Source organism: Oncorhynchus mykiss, chromosome 8 (genome assembly GCF_013265735.2).
Source record: "Oncorhynchus mykiss isolate Arlee chromosome 8, USDA_OmykA_1.1, whole genome shotgun sequence".
Lineage (NCBI taxonomy): Eukaryota > Metazoa > Chordata > Actinopteri > Salmoniformes > Salmonidae > Oncorhynchus > Oncorhynchus mykiss.
In genome coordinates, this window is record NC_048572.1 from 42,429,233 (window position 1) to 42,453,098 (window position 23,866).

Genomic DNA, 23,866 nt, shown 5'->3' on the forward strand with positions numbered 1-23,866 from the left:
GAGTGTGATTACACATTCGTCCGGAACAGCTGATGCTCTCATGCATGTTTCAATGTTACTTGCATCAAAGCGATTGGGGTATATAAACTCAGCAATGAAAGAAACATCCTCTCAATGTCAACTGCGTTTATTTTTTAGCAAACTTAACATGTGTAAATATTTATATGAACATAAGATTCAACAACTGGGACATAAACTGAACAAGTTCCAAAGACATTTGACTAACAGAAATGGAATAATGTGTCCCTGAACAAAGGGGGGTCCCAAATCAAAAGTAACAGTCAGTATCTGGTGTGGACACATTAAGTACTGCAGTGCATCTCCTCCTGATGGACTGCACCAGATTTGTCAGTTCTTGCTGTGAGATGTTACCCCCCCCTTTTCCACCAAGGCACCTGCAAGTTCCTGGACATTTCTGGGGGGAATGGCACTAGCCCTCACCCTCCGATCCAACAGGTCCCAGACGTGCTCAATGGCCATGGCAGAACACTGACATTCCTGTCTTGCAGGAAATCAAGCACAGAACGAGCATTTGCTGGAGGGTCATGTCAGGATGAGCCTGCAGGAAGGGTACCACATGAGAGAGGAGGATGTCTTCCCAGTAATGCACAGGGTTGAGATTGCCTGCAATGACAACAAGCTCAGTTTGATGATGCTGTGACACACCGCCCCAGAGCATGACGGACCATCCACCTCCAAATCGATCCCGCTCCAGAGTAGAGGCCTCGGTGTAATGCTCATTCCTTCGACGATAAATGCTAATCCTACCATCACCCCTGGTGATACAAAACCCTGACTCGTCAGTTAAGAGTACTTTTTCAGTAGAAAGGAGAGTCAGTAGAAAGGCCTCTTTAGTGTCCTAAGTTTTCAGAACTGCGACCTTAATTGCCTACCATCTGTAAGCGGTTAGTGTTTTAACGACTGTTCCACAGGTGCATGTTCATTAATTGTTTATGGTTCATTGAACAAGCATGGGAAACAGTGTTTAAACCCTTTACAATGAAGATCTGTGAGGTTATTTGTATTTTTACGAATTATCTTTGAAAGACAGGGTCCTGAGAAAGGAACCTTTATTTTTTTGCTGAGTTTATGTACGTACAAAACGGTCCTGTAGTTTAGCATCTGCTTCATCTGACCACTTTTTTATAGACCGAGTCACTGGTGCTTCCTGCTTTAATTTTTGCTTGTAAGCAGGAATCAGGAGGATAGAATTATGGTCAGATTTGCCAAATGGAGGGCGAAGGAGACCTTTGTACGCGTCTCTGTGTGTTGAGTGAAGGTGGACTGGAGTTTTTTTTTTTTTTACCTCTGGTTGCACATTTAACATGCTGCTAGAAATGTATTTAAGTTTCCCTGCATTAAAGTCCCCATTAAGGAGCGCCGCCTCTGGATGAGCGTTTTTCTGTTTGCTTATGGCCGTATACAGCTCATTGATTGGGGTCTTAGTACCAGCATCGGTCTGTGGTGGTATGTAGACAGCGACGAAAAATACAGCCTATTGGATAATGGTACAATCTTCTGGGCTTTTTTGGCTCATAAAAAGTTCATGTATGGCTCATCAGATTCAGGTAGCATCAGTGTTGAATTTTCAATCAAAACTCTAATCAAATTCAGACAAAGGCTTTTGAATGACACTTCCAGTTTTGGCAGGACATACCTGGTTACCCAGGAGAAAATAGATGTATTCTTGGGATGGAACATTGGTAAAATCCTGGGAAAATATTCAACACACCATCAAGGCTTATTATAAAAGCAGGTGACAGCACGCCTTAATTGGCAAAGGTCTTGGTAAGTGGAGTGTGCCAATATATTTTGCATAATGCTTTCTTGACTAGAGAAAAAAAAGCAAGTAGGCTATGAGGATACATATATATTCGTAGCTACATCCAATGTAACAAGGCTGTGGATTTTAATCCCACATGGGGTGGATATATTTTATTCTTCAAATGCTTTATTTACAATAATCATCCTGTGCCCACACCCAATTCTGAAAAGTGAAAGCATACCTGTGAGAGTGGTCGCCCTGGTAGTAGATGTAGGTTTTCATACAGTACCCAAGACCTACAGATTGTCTCATTCACCCCCCCCCCCTGTAACTATTCCCCTTACTGTACGTTTCAGTAAGCAACCATTTGATACATGCCTTCAATTGCATTAGCCTATTATTGAAATATTTGTCATTCAGTGATATTTATTCACACAGTAATCCTTTAGGATCCATGAAATGTTTGTTAAGAAAACGTGCATGCATAGTGGTGGGTGTTGTGAAGAGATGTGCAAAGTGACATCAAAGTTTAGAACTTCCACAAGGATGGCAACAGCTTAGTAACAGGTGCTGCCTAGCAACCATCATTACAAAGCATCAAATCTCATGAACGCGAATTGCTTACGCCGGACTTAGCTTCGAGTTATTTTGTTTGTGATCAGAATTTACACCTGTTGCACCAAAGTTGGACATCACTATGTCTGACCTCGCATTTAAAACCTAGACTAACCGATCCCTGCTCCCTGTAGTTTCTTTCTGGATTAATATCAATAATCAAAATATCAAACCCCTTTATGAATTCATGAGGAATTTATTGTTTTGGGCAATTAACACCAAGAGCTATATAACAAGAGAACCTTTGTAGAATTGACTTAATCAAAAAAGGTGTAACCGAAATAAAACTAAAATCAGGGAAATGAAACTGAAAACAATACAGAAACAAATATCCAGCCCTTCACAGTAGGCCACAATAATAATTAAAAAATCCCTTAGCGTCTCCTTGCTTTGTCGGTGTCCCCAAACAGGAGCATTAATAATATTAATATCAACATTGATAAAAATAAAAAAAAAACTGGTTAAAAAGAGCCCAGCATCACCTACAGTGGTGCGTGGCAGCCTTGTCTGTGTAAGTGTGTGTGTGTATGTGTGTGAGGGAGAGAGAAACACCAGAGGTTGTGGTCGTAGTAGAGATCTTTCAGAAAGGTCAGAACGTCTTATGCAGATAAGTCGCTGTTGTCAAAGCGCTCCTGGTCGTACACCTCAGCAATGACCTTGCGACCTCCAAACCAGCGATTATTGAGTGCCTGGATGGCCTTGTTCATCTCTGCCGCCATGGAGAACTCCACAAAGATCTTGACAATGACCTCCGCATCATCCTCCTCGCCCTGCTTTTCCTGGTAGATGATGACACGGTTGACAGCACCAAACTTGCCGCACTCCTCAGTCACCTCACCCTCCAGGTCATCGTCGATGTCCTCTGGTCCTACCATGTTCCGCAGCACCATCACCGTCGACTGGGCACAGTGGAAGAAAAGCATTATTATAGTACAATGTATTATTAAAGCACAAATATGTGTGCTACCAGTTACTTTCTTGATCAGAGAAAACACTGACGGTACAGTTAGTTACCCACACGTTGCGACTATTAATGTTGTGGAAACTTTTCAGAGAATGCAACTGTAGCCCTTGTGGCTAAACTGCGCACTTTCAACCCCAACCAGGGCTCCAGACTGTGACCACTCAGTAAAATTTTGTGACCCTTTTACTTGGCTGTGCAAGTTCAAGTTTTAATTGGAAGCATCGGCTGCACATTCTACTTGATCACCTCAGTTAAAACTTTGGGAGGCTAAAACCATGATTTGGTGAAATAGTAAAGTTCACTATCCTCATGTAGGGCTGACCCCATTTAGTAGACTGGTCAAATATTTTGCCGATAGGCTTTTGGTCGACCAAGATTTTTTTGGGTTCAGCAGTTGCAAATATATACAGTACCAGTCAGAAGTTTGGACGTGCCTACTCATTCCAGGGTTTTTCTAAATGTTTAAATATTTTCTACATTGTAGAATAATAGTGAAGACATCAACACTATGAAATAACACATATGGAATCATGTAGTAAACAAAAATATCTAAAATATATTTTAGATTCTTTAAAGTAGCCACCCTTTGCCCAGATGACAGCTTTGCACACTCTTGGCAACCAGCCAAGGTAGTCACCTGGAATACATTTCAATTAACAAAATCAGCCTTCCTAAAAGTTAATTTGTCAAATTTCTTTCCTTCTTAATGCGTTTGAGCCAATCAGTTGTCTTGACACATGGTAAGGGTGTTATACAGAAGATTGCCCTACTTAGTAAAAGACCAAGTCCAAATTATGGCAAGAACAGCTCTAATAAGCAAAGAGAAATGACAGTCCATCATTACTTTAAGACATGAAGGTCAGTCAATGCGGAACATTTCAAGAACTTTGAAAGTTTCTTCAAGTGCAGTCGCAAAAACCATCAAGCGCTATGATGAAACTGGCTCTCATGAGAACCGCCACAGGAAAGGAAGACCCAGAGTTACCTCTGCTGCAGAGGATAAGTACATTACAGTTAACTGCACCTCTGATTGCAGCGCAGATAAATGCTACAGAGTTCAAGTAACAAACACATCTCAACATCAACAGTTCAGAGGAGACTGCGTGAATCAGGCCTTCATGGTTGATTGCTGCAAAGAAACCACTACTAAAGGACACCAATAAGAAGAGACTTGCTTGGGCCAAGAAACACAAGCAATGGACATTAGACCGCTGGAAATCTGTTCTTTGGTCTGGAGTCCAAATTTGAGATTTTTGGTTCAACCGCCTTGTCTTTGTGAGACGCAGAGTAGGTGAACAGATGATCTCCGCATGTGTGGTTCCCACTGTGAAGCATGGAGGTGGTGGTGTGATGGTGCTTTGTTGGTGACACTGTCTGTGATTGATTTAAAATTCAAGGCACACTTAACCAGCATGGATACCACAGCATTCTGCAGCGATACCCCATCCCATCTGGTTTTCGCTTAGTGGGACTATCATTTATTTTTCAACAGGACACTGAACCAACACACCTCCAGGCTGTGTAAGGCCTATTTGACCAAGAAGGAGAGCGATGGAGTGCTGCATCAGATGACCTGGCCTCCACAATCAACCAACCTCAACCAAATTGAGATGGTTTGGGATGAGTGAAGGAAAAGCAGCCAACAAGTGCTCAGCAAATGTGAGAACTCCTTCAAGACTGTTGGAAAAGCATTCCAGATGAAGCTGGTTGAGAGAATGCCAAGAGTGTGCAAAGCTGTCATTAAGGCAAAGGGTGGCTACTTTGAAGAACCTAAAATATATTTTTATTTGTTTGACACTTTTTGGGATACATATGTGTTATTTCATAGTGTTGATGTCGTCACTATTATTCGACAATGTAGAAAATAGTAAAAATAAAGAAAAACCCTTGAATGAGAAAGTGTGTCCAAACTTTTGACTGGTACTGTATATTTTTCATTTTTCCTGTCTAAATCATGTCTGTTTCAGTGGACTAATCCATTGTGCATGCCGCTGGGATGGCACACCAGCATCACCAGTAGTACATTTGCCTTTAATTCCGATAATGTCTAATCTACAATGTTTGTTTGGTTACGGTATTTTCTGGTAATGCATTAATAATAATATATTCAGTCTTTTACAGTTCTCATTGTGGGAGTGGACACGTTTACGGACCGCACAACCTAGGCTACACTTGTGAGGAAGACGTTTTGTCAATATATTCATTGTCTTTTGTTTGTGGCTCTCCTGTCAATGTTGAGTTAGGATGCGCATCTGACTATGCATAGAAGTAGGCCTAGACTACCTGGCCTGCGTGCAAATGTAGGCCTATAAATGTGCACATTTGGAGATCTGATAGCATTTCTGAACTCACCACCACTGTGGAGCTTCTCAAAGTAATGTTTTCTTCACCTCAAACAGCAAGTAAAGAGCACGTAAATTGAGAATGACAATAGTTCCTTAACCTTTTTGGGATAGGGGGCAGCATTTTCACTTAGCGTGCCCAGAGTGAACTGCCTCCTACTCTGTCCCTAATATATGCATATTATTATTAGTATTGGATAGAAAACACTGAAGTTTCTATAACTGTTTGAATGATGTCTGTGAGTATAACAGAACTCATGGCAGGCGAAAAGCGGAGAAAAATCAAATCAAATCAAATTTTATTTGTCACAGACACATGGTTAGCAGATGTTAATGCGAGTGTAGCGAAATGCTTGTGCTTCTAGTTCCGACAATGCAGTAATAACCAACAAGTAATCTAACTAACAATTCCAAAACTACTGTCTTATACACACAAGTGTAAGGGGATAAAGAATATGTACATAAAGATATATGAATGAGTGAGTGGTGGTACAGAGCGGCATAGGCAAGATACAGTAGATGGTATCGAGTACAGTATATACATATGAGATGAGCATGTATACAAAGTGGCATAGTTAAAGTGGCTAGTGATACATGTATTACATAAAGATGCAGTAGATGATATAGAGTACAGTATATACGTGTACATATGAGATGAATCATGTAGGGTATGTAAACATTATATTAGGTAGTATTGTTTAAAGTGGCTAGTGATATATTTTACATCATTTCCCATCAATTCCCATTATTAAAGTGGCTGGAGTTGAGTCAGTGTGATGGCAGCAGCCACTCAATGTTAGTGGTGGCTGTTTAACAGTCTGATGGCCTTGAGATAGAAGCTGTTTTTCAGTCTCTCGGTCCCAGCTTTGATGCACCTGTACTGACCTCGCCTTCTGGATGATAGCGGGGTAACAGGCAGTGGCTCGGGTGGTTGTTGTCCTTGATGATCTTCATGGCCTTCCTTTAACATCGGGTGGTGTAGGTGTCCTGGAGGGCAGGTAGTTTGCCCCCAGTGATGCGTTGTGCAGACCTCACTACCCTCTGGAGAACCTTACGGTTGTGGGCGGAGCAGTTGCCGTACCAGGCGGTGATACAGCCCGCCAGGATGCTCTCAATTGTGCATCTGTAGAAGTTTGTGAGTGCTTTTGGTGACAAGCCAAATTTCTTCAGCATCCTGAGGTTGAAGAGGCGCTGCTGCGCCTTCTTCACGATGCTGTCTGTGTGGGTGGACCAATTCAGTTTGTCTGTGATGTGTATGCCGAGGAACTTAAAACTTGCTACCCTCTCCACTACTGTTCCATCGATGTGGATAGGGGGGTGTTCCATCTGCTGTTTCCTGAAGTCCACAATCATCTCCTTAGTTTTGTTGACGTTGAGTGTGAGGTTATTTTCCTGACACCACACTCCGAGGGCCCTCACCTCCTCCCTGTAGGCCGTCTCGTCATTGTTGGTAATCAAGCCTACCACTGTTGTGTCGTCCGCAAACTTGATGATTGAGTTGGAGGCGTGCGTGGCCACGCAGTCGTGGGTGAACAGGGAGTACAGGAGAGGGCTCAGAACGCACCCTTGTGGGGACCCAGTGTTGAGGATCAGCGGGGTGGAGATGTTGTTGCCTACCCTCACCACCTGGGGGCGGCCCGTCAGGAAGTCCAGTACCCAGTTGCACAGGGCGGGGTCGAGACCCAGGGTCTCGAGCTTGATGACGAGCTTGGAGGGTACTATGGTGTACCCTCCAAATCCAACCTGGAAGTGGGATATCTGAGGTTTGTAGTTTTTCACAGCTTGGCCTACCAAATACACAGTGTCTATGGAGTTAAGTTGCACTTCCTATGGCTTCCACTAGATGTCAACCATCTTTAGAAACTGGTTTGAGGATTCTACAATAAAGGAGGGGCTCATCAGACCTGTTTGAGTCAGTGGTCTGGCAGTGTCTCAGGCTAGTGACGCGCACTCCCGACAGAGTTAGCTCTTGTTCCAGTGCTTTTGTCAGACAATGAAATTCTCCAGTTGGAAGCTTATTTTCGTTTTATGTTAAAAACATCCTAAAGATTGATTCCATACATCGTTTGACTTGTTTCTATGACCTGTAACGGAACTTTTCAAGTTTTTTGTCTGGACGAAGTGCTCGCCCCTCATGAAGATGGATTACTGGGCTGAACACGCTAGCAACAAGTGGCTATTTGGACATAAATGATGGACTTTATGGAACAAATCAGTCATTTATTGTCGAACTGGGATTCCTGGGAGTGCCTTCTGATGAAGATCATCAAAGACAAGTGAATATTTCTAATGTTATTTCTAACTTCTGTTGGATATTTCTCTGGCTGGATTGGGCTCTGAGCGCTGTTCTCAGATTATGCTTTTTCTGAAGTTTTTTTAAAATCTGGCACAGCGGTTGCATTAAGGAGAAGTCCAACTTTAATTCTGTGAATAACACTTGTATCTTTTATCAATGTTGATTATGAGTATTTCTGCAAAATCACCGTATGTTTAGGAATCAAAACATTACTGCCAAATGTAAACTGAGATTTTTGGATATAAAGATGCAAATTATCGAACAAAACATACATGTGTTGTGTAACATGATGTCCTATGAGTGTCATCTGATGAAGATCAAAGGTTAGTGATTAATTTTATCTATATTTCTGCTTTTTGTGACTCCTATCTTTGGCTGGAAAAATGTCTGTGTTTTTTTGACTTGGCTATGACCTAACATATGTTGTACTTTCACTGTAAAGCATTTTTGAAATTGGACACAATTGGGTAGATTAACAAGATGTTTATCTTTCATTTGCTGTATTGGACTTGTTAATGTGTGAAAGTTACATATTTCCCAAAAATATTTTGGAATTTCGAGCACTGCCATTTCAGCGGAATGGTGTTGAGGGGTTCCGCTAGAGGAACGTCTGCGCTAGAAAGGTTAACGTAGCCTATTTAAAAAATATTTCCAGCTCTCTTTCGATAACCACTCGACGTGAAAGGATTATTTTTTTTAAATCCTCTGATCCGGTGGAAATGTCATAAAAATAAACTTCTTATCCCTTGTGCAAATAGCCTACAGCTGTCTGTGTCTGTCTGTCCGGAGCTCACTGGCATAGGAAACTGAACGCCCAGAATATTTTAGAAAATGTTGCAAGATTGATAGTGCTAGCTTCAGGCCGGACCCAAGTTAACAGTTGATATAATGTTTCATGTTCCTTGCAGACAGGCCATGCATAGCCAATGTGAATTATAGGATATTTATTTTTAACAGGATATTTTCTATCTGCAATGTTTTTATTTATTGGCTTTATGAAGGCTATTTTTACATTTTACATTCGGACCTTTACCTTTTCCACATTTTGTTACGTTACAGCTTTATTCTATAATGGATTAAATGTATTTTTTTCCCCTCATAAATCTACACACAATACCCCATAATGACAGAGATGTTCGATCGGGTTAAAGTGCGGGCTCTGGCTGGACCGCTCAAGGACATTCAGAGACATGTCCCGAAGCCACTCCTGCGTTGTGTTGACTGTGTGCTTAGGGTAGTTGTCCTGTTGGAAGGTGAAACTTTGCCCCAGTGTGAGGTCCTGAGCGCTCTGGAGCATGTTTTCAACAAGGATCTCTCTGTACTTTGCTCCATCAATCTTTCCCTCAATCCTGACTAGTCTCCCAGTACCTGTCGCTGAAAATCATACCCAGAGCATGATGCTGCCACCATGCTTCACCGTAGGGATGGTGCCAGGTTTCCTCCAGCCGTGACACTGTGCTTTCAGGCCAAAGAGTTCAATCTTGGTTTCATCAGACCAGAGAATCTGGTTTCTCATGGTCAGAGTCTTCGGGTGCCTTTTGACAAAGTCCAAGCGGGCTGTCATGTGAGATGGTTGTCCTTCTGGAAGGTTTTCCTATCTCCACTGAGGAACTCTGGGAGGCTCTGTCAGTGTGACCATCGCGTTCTTTGTCACATCCCTGACCAATGCCCTTCTCCCCAGATTGCTCAGTCTGGCCAGGCAGCCAGCTCTAGGAATAGTCTTGGTGGTTCGAAACTTCTTCCATTGAAGAATGATGGAGGCCACTGTATTTTTGGGGACCTTCAATGGTGCAGACATTTCTTGCTACCCTTCCCCAGAGCTGTGCCTCGACACAATTCTTCTCTCAGAGCTCTACGGACAATTTCTTCAAACATGGGTTTGTTTTTGCTCTGACACACACTGTCAACTGTGGGACCTTATATAGAGGCAGGACTCTCCTGGGGGAGGGTCCAAGGCTCAGATCAGCGTGGCAATGGCTGACGATAGCCAGACCCCCTCTCACCCACAGAAGAGGAGGAGGGGGCTGTGCCGGTTTTGACACCTTAACACTCAGTCATGAATTTGGCAGTATTACTAAAGGAATGCCCTTTGTCTACAGAATACTTTTACCGCCAAATCTATGACATCCAAAAAAGGTAATTGGAACAATATTTCTAATATAGGAATGTTAAGAATGGTCAGTGGGGATCTAAAGAACAATCATGTCACGTTGTTTATTATTTTGTGATTTCATTAAAAATTGCATCAAGAAAATACTGTATCTCGAAAGTGTACACATTCTGTCCATTTTACATCCAAATGATGTATAAAATATATGATTAAGGATGAGAGTATTTCTGTTAAGATAGGAATGTGATTTGAGTTTTCTAATTTGTTTTTTTTCTCCATATAAATTGTGCACAGTGACTAGACACACCCTGAATGAGGTCAGAGAGCTTGTCAGTGTGATGGGACTGCCTTTTCGAGTGCTTAAAAGGACTGGCTAAGAATTAACATATCATACCAGAAGACGTGAGGCCGTGATCCACACGTTGAAATGGTTTGAAACTCTCAACATCAACACTAGATGAGAAGACAACCTCACCTACCAGACCAGAAAGAGTGGAGCGTTAGCTACATGTTTGAAATGGTTAAATCTTTAAAACCTCGACACAAGGTGAAGAAGAAGATAACCTCACCTACCAGACCAGTAAGACCGTCAGTCTGTAGCTGAGAGTGTAAAGTGATTTGGAAGTTCGACTATTTCTTTAACATTTTTATTTCACCTTTATTTACCTAGGTAGGCCAGTTGAGAACAAGTTCTCATTTACAACTGTGACCTGGCCAAGATAAAGCAAAGCAGTGTGACAAAAACAACACACAGTTACACATGGGATAAACAAACGTACAGTCAATAACACATTAGACAAATCTTTATACAGTGTGTGCAAATGAAGGAAGGTGGTAATAGGCTGACCACACCGAATGAGTCGCATGCGCGAGCATTGCAAAATATATTTAGAAATAATAAAGGTTATTCAATTATTGCACCCACACTGCTTGCCCTCGCCAACAAGCGCCTGCGTTGCCAAGGGCTGAAATAGAAATTAGTTATATTTCTGACGCAGATCACGCTGCAAGTCCTGCCTCTCCCATATCCTCATTGGTTTATAGAAGCAGGAACCCATGTGCCACCATCTCATTGGTTATACCCACGTGGTCAGTGGCGGTAATGCACCTAATGTATGAAAGTTGCCAATCGCAATATAAAGCCAAGAGAAGAAAAAGCCTGGAAGGCAGAGAGATCACTAGAAATTATTCGGTTGACCGTTTTATGTGCGGATTAATTGTCCGAGTAGAGGACCTTGGGCATTTCAGGTAAAATAACAACTCAATGTTAATATCCCAGGGCAAATTAGCTAGCAACAGCAAGCTAGCTAAATAGGACGAATTAGCTAGCAAGTGCAGGCTAGCTAGCTAGATTGCCATGAACGTTTAATGCTTTTCGACCTGTCCCCAAATTAATGTAATTGGTTCAGAGTTTATTTTGATATTTTAACATGCGTGTCGTGATCGCGTTTGGTGTGGGGGGACAAAATAAATGTCTGCACGATGGCACACGCGTGCAGCCGGTTTGGGTTCCGTGTAAGGCAATAAATAGGCCATAGTGGCGAAGTAATTACAATTTAGCAATTAACACTGGAGTGATAGATGCGCAGAATAGGATGTGCAAGTAGAAATACCGGTGTGCAAAAGAGCAGAAAAACAAAAACAAATATGGGGATGAGGTAGGTAGTTGGTTGGGATAATTACAGATGGGCTATGTTCAGCTGCAGCGATCGGTAAGATGCTCTGACAGCTGATGCTTAAAGTTAGTGAGGGAGACATAAGTCAACAACGTCAGTGATTTTTGCAATTTGTTCCAGTCATTGGCAGCAGAGAACTGGAAGGAAAGGCAGCCAAAAGAGGTGTTGGCTTTGGGGAAGACCAGTGAAATATACCTGCTGGAGCACGTGCTACGGGTGGGTGTTGCTATGGTGACCAGTGAGCTGAGAATGGGAGGAGCTTAACCTTGCAAAGACTTACAGATGACCTGGAGCCAGTGGGTTTGGCGACGAATATGTAGCGAGGACCAGCCAGCGAGAGCATACAGGTCGCAGTGGTGGGTAGTATACGGGGCTGTGGTGACAAAACGGATGGCACTGTGATAGACTGCATCCAATTTGCTGAGTAGAGTGTTGGAGGCAATTTTCTAAAATGATAACGCCGAAGTCAAGGATTGGTAGGATAGTCAGTTTTACAACGGTATGTTTGGCAGCATGAGTGAATGAGGCTTTGTTGCGAAATAGAAAGCCGATTCTAGATTTAATTTTGAATTGGAGATGCTTAATATGAGTCTGGAAGGAGAGTTTACAGTCTAGCAGACACCTAGGTATTTATAGGTATCCACATACTCTAAGTCAAAACTGTCCAGAGTAGTGACGCTAGTCGGTCGGGCAGGTGCGGGCAGTGATCGGTTGAGGAGCATGCATTTAGTTTTACTAGCATTTAAGAGCAGTTGGAGGCCACGGAAGGAGTGTCGTATGGCATTGAATCTCATCTGGAGGTTAGTTAACACAGTGTCCAAAGAAAGGCCAGATATATACAGAATGCTGTCGTCTGCGTAGAGGTGGATCAAAGAATCACCCGCATCAAGAGCGACGTTGATATATACAGAGAAAAGAGTCGTCCTGAGAATTGAACCCTGTGGCACCCCCATAGAGACTGCCAGAGGTCCGGACAACAGGCCCTCCGATTTGACACACTGAACTCTGAGAAGTAGTTAGTGAACCAGGCAAGGCAGTCATTAGCGAAACCAAGGCTTTTGAGTCTGCCGATAAGAATGCGGTGATTGACAAAGTCGAAAGCCTTGGCCAGGTCGATGAAGATGGCTGCACAGTACTGTCTTATATCGATGGCGGTTATGATATCGTTTAGGACCTTGAGCGTGGCTGAGGTGCACCCGTGACAAGAACGGAAACCGGATTGCATAGCGGAGAAGGTACGGTGGGATTCGAAATGGTCGGTCATCTGTTTTTTTTTGGGGGGGGGGGGGGGGGGGAGGGTGGATCAGCTTAATATTGCGGAAAGAATGTTGCTTCCAATGTAATTGTCTGCATCATTTCCAATCCCCCATATTTTTGGGGTATATATACAGTGCCTTGCGAAAGTATTCGGCCCCCTTGAACTTTGTGACCTTTTGCCACATTTCAGGCTTCAAACATAAAGATATAAAACTTTATTTTTTTGTGAAGAATCAACAACAAGTGGGACACAATCATGAAGTGGAACGACATTTATTGGATATTTCAAACGTTTTTAACAAATCAAAAACTGAAAAATTGGGCTTGCAAAATTATTCAGCCCCCTTAAGTTAATACTTTGTAGCGCCACCTTTTGCTGCGATTACAGCTGTAAGTCGCTTGGGGTATGTCTCCATCAGTTTTGCACATCGAGAGACTGACATTTTTTCCCATTCCTCCTTGCAAAACAGCTCGAGCTCAGTGAGGTTGGATGGAGAGCATTTGTGAACAGCAGTTTTCAGTTCTTTCCACAGATTCTCGATTGGATTCAGGTCTGGACTTTGACTTGGCCATTCTAACACCTGGATATGTTTATTTTTGAACCATTCCATTGTAGATTTTGCTTTATGTTTTGGATCATTGTCTTGTTGGAAGACAAATCTCCATCCCAGTCTCAGGTCTTTTGCAGACTCCATCAGGTTTTCTTCCAGAATGGTCCTGTATTTGGCTCCATCCATCTTCCCATAAATTTTAACCATCTTCCCTGTCCCTGCTGAAGAAAAGCAGGCCCAAACCATGATGCTGCCACCACCATGTTTGACAGTGTTCAGGGTGATGAGCTGTGTTGCTTTTACGCCAAACATAACGTCTTGCATTGTTGCCAAAAAGTTCAATTTTGGTTTCATCTGACCAGAGCACCTTCTTCCACATGTTTGGTGTGTCTCCCAGGTGGCTTGTGGCAAACTTTAAACGACACTTTTTATGGATATCTTTAAGAAATTGCTTTCTTCTTGCCACTCTTCCATAAAGGCCAGATTTGTGCAATATACGACTGATTGTTGTCCTATGGACAGAGTCTCCCACCTCAGCTGTAGATCTCTGCAGTTCATCCAGAGTGATCATGGGCCTCTTGGCTGCATCTCTGATCAGTCTTCTCCTTGTATGAGCTGAAAGTTTAGAGGGACGGCCAGGTCTTGGTAGATTTGCAGTGGTCTGATACTCCTTCCATTTCAATATTATCGCTTGCACAGTGCTCCTTGGGATGTTTAAAGCTTGGGAAATCTTTTTGTATCCAAATCCGGCTTTAAACTTCTTCACAACAGTATCTCGGACCTGCCTGGTGTGTTCCTTGTTCTTCATGATGCTCTCTGCGCTTTTAACGGACCTCTGAGACTATCACAGTGCAGGTGCATTTATACGGAGACTTGATTACACACAGGTGGATAGTATTTATCATCATTAGTCATTTAGGTCAACATTGGATCATTCAGAGATCCTCACTGAACTTCTGGAGAGAGTTTGCTGCACTGAAAGTAAAGGGGCTGAATAATTTTGCACGCCCAATGTTTCAGTTTTTGATTTGTTAAAAAAGTTTGAAATATCCAATAAATGTCGTTCCACTTCATGATTGTGTCCCACTTGTTGTTGATTCTTCACAAAAAAATACAGTTTTATATCTTTATGTTTGAAGCCTGAAATGTGGCAAAATGTCGCAAAGTTCAAGGGGGCCGAATACTTTCGCAAGGCACTGTATGTATATATATGTATGTATATGTATATATATATATATATATATATATATATATATATGTATGTATATGTATATGTATATATATACATATGTATATGTATACATACATACATACATACATACATACATACATACATACATATATATATATATATATATACATATATGTATACATACATACATACATACATACATACATACATATATGTATACATACATACATACATACATACATACATGTATACATACATACATACATACATACATATACATATACGCATGCATATATATACACATATATACACACACACATACCTATATAGACATACATACTTTTTTAAAGAATATACCTTTATTATTATTCCCCGCAAACCCTCCCGCCGATCCCCCAATTGGAGTAAACTAATAAACACTTCTGCTTCTACCTTCAATCCATACATCTTATACACATTCTACAGACACAGTCTGTGGGGACTATTCAATACTAGTGCAGTACGCCACAGGATGTTTATGTGCTGGTCAAGGGCAATCATGTCTGGAGTGAACCAAGGGCTATATCTGTTCTTAGTTCTACATTTTTTGAAAGGGGCATGCTTATTTAAGATGGTGAGGAAAGCACTTTTAAAGAACAACCAGGCATCCTCTACTGACGGGATGAGGTCAATATCCTTCCAGGTTGATTAGAAAGGCCTACTCGTAGAAGTGTTTTAGGGAGCGTATCTTCAAAGGAAGAAAGGAGAAAACCCTCTCAGACAATTACTAGTACAGCTAAGTAGCTGCACTTAGGAAACGGCCATTGGAGGCCAGGACAACTAAGAAGAACATTGGGGTATGGCTCTGGTTGTCCACCAGAGGTCACAATCGACCCCTTCGCCATAGAAGGATTGATTGGTTTCAACACAGATAGATGACGAATAAAGACATCCACATGTAAATACACTAATGACTTCTTATTCCAAAACGCAGAACTGGCGGTGGTTTGTGTGCAAGGTACAGTGATTCCTCCTTTAAAATTTGTGAGCTTACGCCACAGGACTTAGAGGTAATTTGTGATTTAATATGGTGCCCTGCGTCACCACTTCATTGCTCCAGACCAGCGCAAGGGGGAGTTAAGAGCACTGATTATGCTTTTGGGTCCTACTGTGTCTCTAATTGACAATGAATGGGCGACATAAACCTAAATAGAAACTGATAATTGTGCATTACTTCAGTATTACTTACTAAAACTCTTGTTACACTAAGGTTCTTATTATTTTATTTTGCTCTTACTGTAGTACTGTACGGTAACGTACGGTAACGTACAGCGCCTGAGTGGCGCAACGGTCTAAGACACTGCTACAGATGCATAGCAGAACAAGCTGTGTTGCTGCAGATGATGGTTCAATACCCGTGCCAGTCTTGACTGAGAGACCCATGAGACGACTGTAGGTTTTTCTTTTTCCCCCTCTAAAAGCAGAAATAAATAATTCAAAATAACAAACTGGCTTTATTTACAAATTAGTAACAATGTCTCACTCCATGTTCAAGAATGGCCTTTTTCTTGCTCATTCTACGTTATTTGAAAAATGAAATCTCCAAAATATTTAAGTGTCATTGCACTAATAATGGAGCTGACTTGGAAAACGTTCCCTCTGTTCTTTGTGCCAGTCCGCACGTTCAAACTAAAACAATGTAACTAATAATGGCATCTTTATGCTTTCGTTAATAAAATAATGGTAAAAATATTATTTTAAAATGCCGATGTTTATTTAGTTATGGATACAAAATTAATTACGATGGTAATAAATATCACTGAATTACAGAAACATCCTCCAATCCTCTATATGTAATTATTGGCGGAGAGTCACGTCATATTTTCCTATATACTGTAGGCCTACCGTAGGTGACATGAGTCCCACTAGTGTTGAGTAATGTGCTGTTAAAAGTGGTGTAGGTCTTATTTAAGGACATATTGAAGTTAGAAGCAATAGGATTTGAAGCAATAGCCTACAACGATTTTAGCACTGATTTGCACTGCTCTGAGACAAGCATGGGGACTGGTCTTGATCAATCAATGAGATTTTATTTTCACTTAATCTCCATTTGGGTATTGGTTAGACTAAAATTAGAAAATTAGGGTGTAGAAATGTTATGCTCTTAGTGTAACCTTTAACTAGGCAAGTCAGTTAAAGAACAAATTATTATTTACAAGGAAAACCTACTCCTTCCTTCCCTTCGGGGTATTGAATCTGGTCTTACGCGTGCCCGCACAACATGTGGTTTCTTTAGCCAAATAGCCCCGTACTGTACTGCCTACTGTCACGTTGTACAGCGCCATATTTTCCTAACGGAAACCCAGAGTTTTTTTTCTTCTCGTTTTTCTTGGAATTGAAACACCATAATATTTATCAAATGAATTAAGCAAGTACCAACTAACTAAGCAAGTCTTAACTAGGCAAGTCAGTTAAGAACAAATTCTTTTTTTTCAAAGGGGCCTCGGAACAGTGGGTTAACTGCCTTGTTCAGTGGCAGAACGACAGATTGTTTTTACCTTGTAGAGCTCAGGGATTTCCTTCTTGCAACCTTTCGGTTACTAGTCCAACGCTCTAACCCCTAGGCTACCCTGCCACAACGAAAAATAGTGAAAACATCACAACTATGAAATAACACATATGGAATAAGTTGAGAACAAATTGTTATTTACAATGACAGCTCAATCCTCCTCCCCGTTGGGGAATTGAACCCCGCTCTCCCGCATATTCTAGTACAGCAATTATTGAAGCAATTATTGAAGGTACTTGAGGTCACGAGAAAGTCTGGACAAGGGAGAGCCCCTTATATAAGGAATTAGGCACTTTATCATGTTTACTGCAGTATAGTAGGCTATGTTTACTTGTCAGACTGGACAGTGTCCTAATAAACAAATGCAGGTGACTTATATATTCAAAAGGCTTTAAATGCTTTATTATCCAAATGTAAAAGCGCATAATGTACAGTACTGTATTTCTTCATCAGCATCTTTTATGCTTTTGTTAATAAAATAATGATACAAATAATCTTTCAAAATGCAGATGTTAATTTAGTTATGGATCCATAATGAATTACTATGGAAATAAATATCACTGAATTACAGAAATATTGGATCGAAATTGTCTAATGAAATACTCTTTTAAACACATGGTCACATTGTATAGTGTCATCATGGCTATTAGCAGCGCTATATTTTGGCCTTTATAAATATTATTTTGGCCTTTATTCAGATTACAATTGCTCACTGTCATTTAAAAAAAAAAAAAAATGATCTCCAAAATATCGTTATATATAGCCTTCCCACTGTGGACGTCTATTTCAGTACCATTTCGCGGATTTTCAGTTATATTCCATGATATTCTTAAAATATGTGTTAACAGAATATAAGCAAGTGATGTCTGCTAAATAATCATATTTATGGAGAAACCTAAAAAACAAACTGGCTTTATTTATAAATTAGTGAGAATGTCTCACCCCATGTTCAAGAAATTCCTTTTCCCTCGCTTACTCTAGGTTAAATGAAAATGAAATCTCCAAAATATTATTATTATTAATTAATTTAGAATTATATGAAAGACCCTTAGATATTCTCATATATCCTAACGGAAAATACCCCTTAGATTTTAATTTAGAATCCTCCAATTATTGGTGGAGACTCACGTCATTGAAACAAATATTTTTAGATATACTGTAGGCCTACCATAGACGAAATGAGTATTGGTTACACTACAATTAGGGTGTGGAAATGTTATGCCCCTTAGATATTTATTTAGAATCCTCCAATCCTCTTATGCTGTGGCCTACTCCCTACCGTCACGTTGTACAGCTCAATATTTTCCATTCCATCCTAATGGAAAACCTGAGGGTTTAGTTTTTTGTTTTTCTCGGAATAGAACCACCATAATATTAATAAAATTAATTAAGCCAAATTTCTTAAAATCAATCCCACATACTATGTTATTACAAAAAAGGTTTTAAAGTCTCTATTAATGCCAATACGGGAGACTATAAAATGCTTCTCAAAGTTGCCCTCAGGTGGTCAAACTAGCACTAACTAGCATTAACGTAAAAAATGGCTGACAATTAAATAACATTACATAGAATGCTGCAGCAGCCCGCAAGGTGTGCTGCAGTATGACGCAACTTTTAAAGGAGCAACCACTGTATATGATTAATGTGAGAACAGTCCTAGAATGTGTCCACGATAAGTGTCCTTTCCCTCTCTCTCTCTCTCCCCCTCTCCATCAAGCTTTATGTTGCAACAAGCTGTCATATCTTGTCAGTCCACAAGGGACTTTTGTCTCATGTGTGTATGTGTATTTTGTGTTATTATTTAGTTATTAAATAAATAATTAAATCCATTTGTGTAGTACTGAATAATGAGCAAAGGTTGGGTTTTTTGCAGATCCAAGAGGGTTACGACTGATCAGAATGTGACTGATATGAGGTAATGATTAATAAGTGACTTATTGATAGATATCTTATATATAAAGTTATATATAATCTTCTAGAGTTACCATCTCCCGAATTAAACAACTTATTCCGTGGTGTCTCAAATTCCTAATGAGTTAATTTTTACATGCTAAAAATAAATAACAGTCAACACATTAATGCAAGTCACGTCACGACAATAGACAGGTGTGTGCCTTTCCAAATCTTGTCCAATAATTTAATTTACGACAGGTGGACTCCAATCAAATTGTAGAAACATCTCAAGGATTATCAATGGAAACAGGATGCACCTGAGCTGAATTTCGATTCTCATAGCAAAGTGTCTGAATACTTATGTAAACAAGATATTTCTGTTTTATTTTATTTTTTTATAAATTTGCTAAAATGTCTAAAAACCTGTTTTCGCTGTGTCATTATGGGGTATTGATGAGGATTTTTATGTATTTAATCCATTGTGGAATAAGGTTGTAATGTAACAAAACGTGGAAAAAGTCAAGGGGTCTGAATACTTTCCGAATGCACTGTAGCTGTGCAGCAACGCTCCTCATCCATCCTGACAGAGCTTGAGAAAATCTGCAGAGAAGAATGGGAGAAACTCCCCAAATACAGGTGTGCCAAGCATGTAGCGTCATACCCAAGAAGACTCAAGGCTGTAATTGATGCCAAAGGTGCTTCAACAAAGTAGTGAGTAAAGGGTCTGAATACTTAAGTAACTGTGTTACCTTTTAATAATTTTTAAACATTTGCAAAAATTTCCCCCAAAATGTTTTCACTTTGTCATTATGGGGTATTGCGCATAGATTGATGAGGAAAAAAATGTTTTAATACATTTTAGAATAAGGCTGTATCCTAACAACATGTGGAAAAAGTCAAGGGGATTGAATAATTTCCAAAGGCACTGTAGATTTAACGATCTATGTTTTTTGAGTTCCTCAGCTGGTGAATTAGCCTGAAAGCTGCAATATGTAACTTTATGGGGAAAAAACAAAACAAATTCACATAGAAATGTGAGTTATAGATCTGTCATTATCATTGATGAAATCAACTCTTACGAAGCAGTAGACCTGTTCTTTGTGCGGTAATTCTATTCTTCCTGTTCTTAAGTTTCGTTTTTGCGTCTTTTACTTTAGATTTTGTACACCAGCTTCAAACAGCTGAAAATACAATATTTTGTGTTATTGAAAATATATTTCACAGCAGTTTAGATGGTACAATGATTCTCTACCCTTGTTTTGTCACAAACTGAAATTAGGAAAACTATTAGAATTTTAGCAATCAGGAAATGGAGCCATTTCTGCATATTAAACCTTTAAATTATACTGAACCAAAAATATAAACGCAACATGTAAAGTGTTGATTCGAAAATGTTCCATAAGCATAAAAAATAATTTCTCTGAAAAATGTTGCACAAATTTGTTAACACCCTTATTAGTGAGCATTTCTCCTTTGCAAAGATAATCCATCCACCTAACCGGTATGGCATTTTAAGAAAATTATTAAACGGCATGATCATTACACAGGTGCACCTTGTGCAAGGGACAACAAAAGGCCACCCTAAAATGTGCAGTTTTCACACAACACGATGCTACAGATGTCTCAAGTTGAGGGAGTGTGAATTTGGCCTGTTGACTGCAGGAATGTTCATCAGAGCTGTTGCCTGAGAATTGAATATTCATTTCTTTACCAATGTCGTTTTAGAGAATTTGGAAGTACGTCCAACCGTCCTCACAACAGCACATCACGTGTACGGCGTCATGTGGGAGAACGGTTTGCTGATGTAAATGTTGTGAACAGAGTGACCCATGGTGGCGGTGGGGTTATGGTATGGGCAGGCATACCAACACAACAACAACACAAGAACAACAAACACAACTGCATTTTATCGATGCCATTTTATTTCAATTAATATTAATTAATCCTCATATGCACTGTAAAACATTGTTGCATGTTGTGTTTATATTTTTGGTCAGTATAACTAGCCTATGTGATGTTAGCGCACATAAAGATGTAAGCAAATTATTGAACTATTGAAAAAACGAATACCATAACACTCAGGAGCCTATTTTCACAGTAAAATATAACCCAAAATTAATGACAATCACTGGATTAGGTTGCACATTAAAATATCTTGAATCATTCATTCCTGCTTGGACATGTAAGATGAAACAACTTATTTACTGAATACTAGAGGTCGACCGATTAATTAGGGACGATTTCAAGTTTTAATAACAATCGATAATCTGCATTTTTGGACGCTGATTATGGCCGATTACATTGCACTCCATGATGAGACTGCGTGGCAGTCTGACCAACTGTTACACGAGTGCCGCAATCTTAACATAATCACTAGTTAACTACACATGGTTGATGATATTACTAGTTTAACTAGCATGTCCTGCGTTTCAAATAAGCAATGCGGTGCCTGTTAATTTATCATCGAATCACAGCCTACTTCGCCAAATGGGTGATTTAACAAGCGCCTTTTGCGAAAAAAAAAAAGCACTGTCGTTGCACCGATGTACCTAACCATAAACATCAATACCTTTCTTACAATCAACACACAAGTATATATTTTTTAAACCTGCACATTAAAAATAAATGAATGTTAGCAGGCAATATTAACTAGGAAAATTATGTCACTTCTCTTGCGTTCTGTGCAAGCAGAGTCGGGGTATATGCAGCAGTTTGGGTCGCCTGGCTCGTTGCGAACTGTGTGAAGACCATTTCTTCCTAACTAAGACTGTAATTAATTTGCCAGAATTTTACATAATTATGACATAACATTGAAGGTTGTGCAATGTAACAGCAATATTTAGACTTAGGGTTGACACCCGTTCGATAAAATACGGAATGGTTCCTTATTTCACTGAAAGAATAAACGTTTTGTTTGAAATGATAGTTTCCGGATTTGACCACATGAATGCCCTAAGGCTCGTATTTCTGTGTGTTTACTATATTATAATTAAGTCTATGATTTGATAGAGCAGTCTGACTGAGTGGTGGTAAGTAGCAGCAGGCTTGTAAGCATGCATTCAAACAGCACTTTCCTGCGTTTGCCAGCATCTATTCGCAATGCTTGAAGCACAGCGCTGTTTATGACTTCAAGCCTATCAACTCCCGTGATTAGGCTGGCAATACTATAGTGCCTATAAGAACATCCAATAGTCGAAATGCCTTCTGGAACATGTGAACTTTCATGTGCCTTAATAACAAATGTGTATGCCATCTGTAAATACAAATAAAATTGTTATTACGAGCGTAGTTGGTTTAGCCACGGAAAAAGCCAGGAACCTTCCCTCTAGCTATGATTGGCTGAGAATGGCTGGGCTGGACATGCTGAGATATGAATATGGATTGGTCTCCCATGTAGCATGCTTCTGTCTATAACATGAGCTGCTCAGTATGTGTAGGTAATCCTTTCTCATGTGGATTTTTGAAAGATATCCCGCAGTAGAACTGCAAAAGTGTTGATCTCTACTTTCTAGAGGACTACGTTTTGAAATCAGTGGAATGCCTATTGGAATTAGAGTATGATAGCTAAGAAGATGGAAACAATTCTGGCGTTGGATTGCAAATATGCAGAGGGAGTCAAAAAGAGAACACACAGAAGGCTGTTGTATAAAACACCTGTCTCTGGTTTACATCTTCAAACTAAGGGCAACCATGACAGAGAGGGAGAAGCGCCCATCCATGTATACAGGTAAGATAGTCTAGCTAGCTACATTTTCAGATGTTACACGTTTCTAATTTTGTCAGAATGTCATTTGCATTTCAAGTTAAAGTGTAGTGTTAGCTGACTGGCTCGCTAGATAACGTTATGTGTATGATCTGTGTAGAAATATTATTCGTATCTCAGAGCCATTTGCATTGCTAGTTACAGCCTAATATTAGCTAGCTAGCTAACGTTGAACCTAGCTGCAGATTCATGCAGGGTAGTAACATGAGTTGGGATTATGGTTCATTGTTTAGTTAGCTAGCTGTACATTACATGTCTAAACAAAAGACTCCACTATGCAAGTAACCATTTCAATACAATTTTGATGATGTCACTGCAACAAAGATGTAGCTGGTAAGTTTGCTCTGGCTCTCTACTCCTATTTCAGAGCACTCTCGCCTGTGACAAAGCGCAGAATAAACGCCGAATTTACAAATGCTCAACACCCGTTGAATATGGCCGGTCTCAGTAAACGTTGGCAAAAAAGCACAATTAAATTGTTACCAGCAGCACAGTTACAGTCACCAACGCTCTAGGCGGCAGGTAGCCTAGTGGTTAAAGCAACCAAAAGTTTGCTGGATCGATTCCCTGAGCTGACAAGGTCAAAATATGTCCTTCTGCCCCTGAGCAAGGCAGTTAACCCACTGTTCCCTGGGCGCCGATAATAAAGACAGTCGATCTAGCTGGTCTGTCATACTATAATAGAGATGGTAGATCTAGCAGGTCTATAATAATTATTCAACCTTATGTTCCCTGTCCTCTATATATGTCTGTTTATTATACCTGTTGATACAGGGCTCATATGTGAAACTATGCTAACTGAACATTTTCTTTCACAGTGACACTGACTCCGAATGGGAGCCCCCAGTGCCAAGGTGTCCATCCCCCACTGAAGCTGGTTCATCCAGCTCCTGC

General features: G+C 40.3%; 1 protein-coding gene across 3 annotated transcripts in view; it reads right to left on the minus strand.

The window, feature by feature from the left end:
• Positions 1 to 2,558: 2,558 nt before the first annotated feature.
• puf60a (poly-U binding splicing factor a) overlaps positions 2,559 to 23,866 on the minus strand; it is a 94,796-nt gene continuing 73,488 nt past the window's right edge. For 2 of the 3 annotated variants that reach the window (XM_021612583.2, XM_021612584.2), the window contains exons 11-12: positions 10,487 to 10,567; positions 2,559 to 3,279 (exon numbers count right to left, since the gene is read on the minus strand). In XM_021612583.2, the coding sequence (XP_021468258.1) occupies positions 2,980 to 3,279; positions 10,487 to 10,567 (381 nt within the window). In that variant the 3' untranslated portion in view covers positions 2,559 to 2,979. The remainder of the gene's footprint in view (positions 3,280 to 10,486; positions 10,568 to 23,866) is intronic. The other variant, XM_021612585.2, reaches the window with a different exon arrangement.